The sequence below is a fragment of the Myotis davidii genome, unplaced genomic scaffold, assembly GCF_000327345.1.
Source record: "Myotis davidii unplaced genomic scaffold, ASM32734v1 scaffold470, whole genome shotgun sequence".
NCBI lineage: Eukaryota > Metazoa > Chordata > Mammalia > Chiroptera > Vespertilionidae > Myotis > Myotis davidii.
In genome coordinates this window covers 316486-321614 of record NW_006282125.1, presented here as the reverse complement: position 1 = coordinate 321614, position 5129 = coordinate 316486, and the positions used below count along the sequence as shown (strand labels likewise).

At 54.7% G+C, this 5129-nt stretch overlaps 1 protein-coding gene across 1 annotated transcript in view; it reads right to left on the bottom strand.

Moving 5' to 3' along the window:
- BOC (BOC cell adhesion associated, oncogene regulated) overlaps positions 1-5129 on the bottom strand; it is a 70540-nt gene that overhangs the window by 9736 nt on the left and 55675 nt on the right. Inside the window, exons 8-10 of the mRNA XM_006752681.2 lie at positions 5040-5127; positions 4434-4706; positions 3144-3451 (exon numbers count right to left, since the gene is read on the bottom strand). Coding sequence (XP_006752744.1) covers positions 3144-3451; positions 4434-4706; positions 5040-5127 — 669 coding nt within the window. The remainder of the gene's footprint in view (positions 1-3143; positions 3452-4433; positions 4707-5039; positions 5128-5129) is intronic.

Sequence of the window (5129 nt, the reverse complement as noted above, 5' to 3'; positions counted from 1 at the left end):
TACTCCCCCCTCCTGGCCTGCTCCCTCTAACTGCCTATCTGCTCTCCCCTCCTGGCCTGATCACCCTAACTGCCTATCTGCTGTCCCCTCCTGGCCTGATGGCCCTAACTGCCTATCTGCTCCTGCCTCCTGGCCTGATCCCCCTAACTGCCTATCTGCTCTCCCTTCCTCCCCACGCCCTTCAGACCCCTGGTGCAGGTGTGCTGAGAGCTCTCCGCTGCGGCCCCGCCCCTGTCCTGATTGGTTGTTACATGGCGGTGTCCCAGCCAATTTGCACATTCCTATATTATTAGAATAGATAAGATGAGGATGATGGTAAAAGTAGCAGTACCAGTAGAATGGCTGCATTTGCTGAGCATTTACCAGGTGCTAGGCATGGAGCACTTTATATATATGTTATATAGTGCTTTCATGACAACAGCCTGAGAGAGATGAGCAATTTGCCAAAGGCCACAGCCCCAGTGAGTGCATGCTCACAATGTTAATCTCTTTAGAAAGAAAAACAATCTGGGAGCCAGAAAATCTTGGGTTCTATCCTGGTTGTCTCTCTTACTATCTGTGTAACATAAGCAAGTTCTCTAACCTCTCTGATCCCAAGGCTTTTCATTTGTAAAATGAAGCAAATAAGGTCTCTCAGGTGATTCTGAAGATTAAATTTGGTGATTTGTGTAAAGTGTCAAGCTTTGAACTGGGTGGACAGCAGGTTCCCAACAAATGCCTGGCCCTTCTCCCTACGGCCCCACACCCTCCGCTCTGTGAGGTTTCCGCCATCTCAACCCTCCTTTTCTGCTCCTGCCCTCAGTCCTTGCTTAGAACTTATAAAGTGTGGATGAGTTGTCAGGATTATGGATGAATAGTAATGGCGTCACATTCCCAGCTCTTTAAAGAAAAAACAACAAAGGCGCTTCAGGCTCGGGGCGATGCTCAGAGGCCAGGCTGCTTGCTCTCAGCCACCCTACCTTCCAGGACAGACCTAACTGCGGGCGTGCACGTCTCAGAGAGCCTGCTGGAGCCTGAGGTGTGGTTTGCTGAAGGAACTAAACAGTTGCCAGGAAAGCTCTGAGTCCCAAGAAGAATATTCCAAAGTAGAACAAGCCCTGCTATTCACGGGCCAGGCAGGGCCGGGGCTCGTAATGTCAGGCTTCCAGGATTTGTTCCAGGGGGAGATGATTTTACAAACTGAGAATCCCCGGCGGTGCTGGAAACCCAAACACAGTAGCCAGGCTCTGCAGATGCACCAGGAAATGAAGCCACTCCCCCGTGTGAAAAGGGGAAAAAGCACTGAATGGCTCGCAGGCTCCAGCAAGAGAAGGCGGCTGAAGAAACAACCCAAATGCTGATATTTTTTATGTCCAAATCCTTTCTGATGTGAGGATCTTGAAGACGTTAGTCCCAGAAGAAAGGAACTGCTTCTGGGACATCATTTCTGCCGCGGCCGTGCCCACCTAACAGCTCCAAGGGCCCCACAGGCTGGCTCTATAGAAGCAAGGCCCAGTGGGCAGTGTCTGCTCACTTCCCAGGCCTGGCCTCACACTGCCACGGGGACCAGAAATGAAAATAAGAAATGGGACGGTAATTAGTCACTGTCACTCACACCGAGAGGCTGGGTGCCACCCCAGCCTGGCATTTCCGGATCGCCATGCCTGGCTTTTGCCAGCCAGCCCTCTGGCGAGGCAATTTGGTGGCCACCTCTTGGCCTGAAAAATATTATTCTTGCTCTCATGCTGGTTGCCATCTCCTGGGGACCATGAGCGTTTGGCCTGCCCTGATCTTTGTCTACAGCTCTGAGGCGGAGGTGTCTAGTTACACAGAGAAACAAGGATTAGGACCAGCCCTGCCCCGTAACCTGGGCTGAACAATGCTGCCGTTTGTTACAAATGCATTCACCCCTTAGCTGGCTGGCGATAAGGCGGCCAGCAGGCCGAGCACCAATAAGGAACTGCTTGCCTTGGCCCCCCCTGGGAGGCAGCTTTGCCCGAGGTGTCTTTCTGCCCCCCTCAGAGGCTCTGTGGACTTGTCCTGAGCACATTCGGGGGACAGGCACAGAGGGGCCGCGTGTCCAGTGGGGGAAACGGCTCCTGCACAGTCACACCTTCCTCCCCGCAGGGCTGGCTTTCATTTTTAGAGGGGGAAGATGAGTTGATAAATGCTTTTAGTTCCACGTTCATATATTATCCAAATTCTTCTTCCAAGTGCACACAGCACTTTCATGAGCAAAAAAATATGAATGCATAAGAAAGTCTAGCATTAGAACGCGTTACTTATCAAGTAAGATTTTTAAAAATCCATTTGAAAACAATAACTGCCTACTGTCTAATGACCTTAGAGAGAAGGTAGCATGCACGGGGGTGCGGGCGGGGGGGGGGCGATCGGAAACGGACTGTAAGGACATCCTCCTGCAGGGAACGGCAGGGTCGGAGCAAGTGAGAATGCAGCCCTGAGTGAGGGTGACAGCCCGGGGACCCTTTGCTGCTTCCCAGGACCCAGTGTGCAGGACGGCGGGCTGGAAGGCTCCGTCCCGTACCCCGTCAGCGCTGGAGTCCTTCCCGACAGCTCCCCAAACACCACGGGACAGACTCCCCTCTGTCAAGGTCTGAGCAACTCGATGTGCTTCCAGCTCAAACGCCTGCCTGTCAAACGCGAGCCACGAGTCTGAGAACTGAGGGCACTTTACAGTCCTCAGAGAAATACTGTTCACAAATGTTTGTTTTCCTGGCTGAGAGCTCACTCACCAGGCCTGGGTTCCTGCAGGTACGCACCCAGTGGAGCTTAGCTTGGTTCAAAAACAGAACAACATCCACAACAAACAGCGGAGCGAGGAGGGGAGGGCCAGGGATGGTTAACAGGGAGATGGTTTGCTCCCTCAGGGACTAGCAGCTGGTGGTGGTAGCTTCCGGGAAGCCTGTGCGTGAAGCCCAGACCCGGAGGCAAAGGCATGGCTTTTTTCCTGGGCCTCGTAGCGTCCCAAATGCCCAGCACCACCCTCTTCCTGGAGGTGGTAGGAAAGTCCCCTGGAGGAGACGGGAGGTCGTGCCCAGTAGTGGGGTTGGCCATCCAGGTTGCGGCGGGAGCTCAGGGGGAGGAAGATAACAGAGACCCCCGCCCAGCCTGAGAGGAGGTGGGCACCATGCCAGGCACCATACCTTGCGGTGTTTCACCTCATAGTAGAGGATCGGTGCCCGGCTGCCACCCTCATGCCGAGGCCGCCACACGAGCTCGTAAGAGTCAGTCTTGGAGGTCCTGGGTGAGCTGAGGATGACGGGTGCCTCGGCGGGCGCCACCGGCCCTTTCTCTCCAGGGCACTGCGGGGAAGCCGGCTGCACCGACGTTGGAGGCCTCGGGAGCCCAGGGTGCCCCCTCAGCATCTGGTCAGGGCTTCTTGGTCTGGAGGGTGGCACCGGAGGTGTGGCAGTGTCCAGCTTAGCATCGGGCCATGGCCTCAGGGTTGTGCCTGGAGCAGGAAAGACAGGGAAGGAAGAGGGTGTTAGTTCCCTGGTCACCTGCTGAGCTGAGAGAAGACCTGCCGGGCAGGAAGAGTCCTCAGGGCAGGACTGACATGGCCAACGGCCCACTCAACAGGCTTGCCCCATGTCCAGGCATCTTGCCGTGGTCCAGGCATGGCAGGCAAGCGTGTCTGCAACCTGTTTGTGTTCCTGACTCCACATCTGAAGTGAACTATCTATTTGCTCCTGGGGTGCAGGATCCCCGTGCCCTCTTTCTCACACCTAACACTGGGGCTGGGGGCAGCCCCACACTGGGGAGTCTTAGCACACGGCACACACGGGCCTTTTCCTTCTCCACTGCACTGACCTGGAAATGGGAGACGGAAAGCCAACTGTAAATGCCACTGGGAATCTGAGGGGCCAGGGCAACACTTCCTTCAGGGAGCATCCACGGACTCTGCCTGCCCCACGGGAGGTTGGCATCTGACAATGACGATTTAGCATTTCATTCTCTGTCATTGTATTTTTCTCCAACTATTTCCTCTGCATATTTTATCTCCTCCATGAAAAAATTCTTGAGGCTAATTCTGTGTTATGTTTCTCTGTATTCCCCAGGCTACCTAGTCCAGTGCTGAGCATAGTTATTGCTCAGTCACTACAGGTGTCAATGGAAATGAATCAAGCTAACAATACAATTGCTTTCCTTTGCTCCAGAGCAGGGGTTGTCAGACTGGGTTCCATGGAACCCTATGAACCCACAGATTCTAACAAAAGGATTAAATTACACTTTTAAATTATAATACAACAGCTAAATGGGTCATTTTCACTAGTGAAAACCTGCACTTCTTTTTAATAAGTTAATATAAATTTGAACTTATAACTGAAAGCCACTTTTACTGGTTTTACACATCGGGGTTCTATTTTAGATTCCCTTGGAGAGAAGGGTTCTGTGAGTATTCACTCCACTCTCGGTCCTCGTGCTGCACTCACCTGGCCTGGCGGTCCTCAGCTGGACCACGGCGTGGGCACTGCCAACTTCGTTCTCGGCCATGCACTGGTAGACACCCTCATCCTCAGGCCCCACACTGACCACACGCAGGGTCCTACGTGACAGTCGGAGGCGCTGGCTGGGGGTGAGCGGCACGGCGTTCCTCAGCCACAGCACTGAGGGCGGGGGGTTCCCGCGCACCTCACAGGTGAGCTTGGCACTCTGGCCCCACGGGATGACCAGCTGGGACAGCTCCACAGTGACCTCGGGGGGTTCTGCCGGGAAACCAGAGCAGGGGTGAGAGAGGCAGAGTCTCCCCGTCCACGTCAGGCAGAAAGGCTCCCCCTTTCCCCTGGCTGTTGACAGAGGAAAGGAAAGGTCTCTGTCTCCGCCACCAGAGCCACAGCAGGAAAGGGCACCGAGGGGCAGTCAGCCCTCTACCCCAGTCCCTGGGATACAGAGCCTCCACCTCTCAGTGCTCCTGTCACTCACTCGGCACGTGACCTCTCAGAAGGGACGTGACCCTGAGCTGGGGTTAGGAGCTTCTAGACAGGCCAAGCAGACCAAAGGGAAGGTCAAGGAGAAGAAGGTCTGCAGGAGACACTCACCAAACACCTGGACGTTGTAGAGAATGGCCGCCGCCCCAGGCTCCCCGACCCCGTTGTCGGCCATGCAGCGGTAGGTCCCCGAGTCCTCCT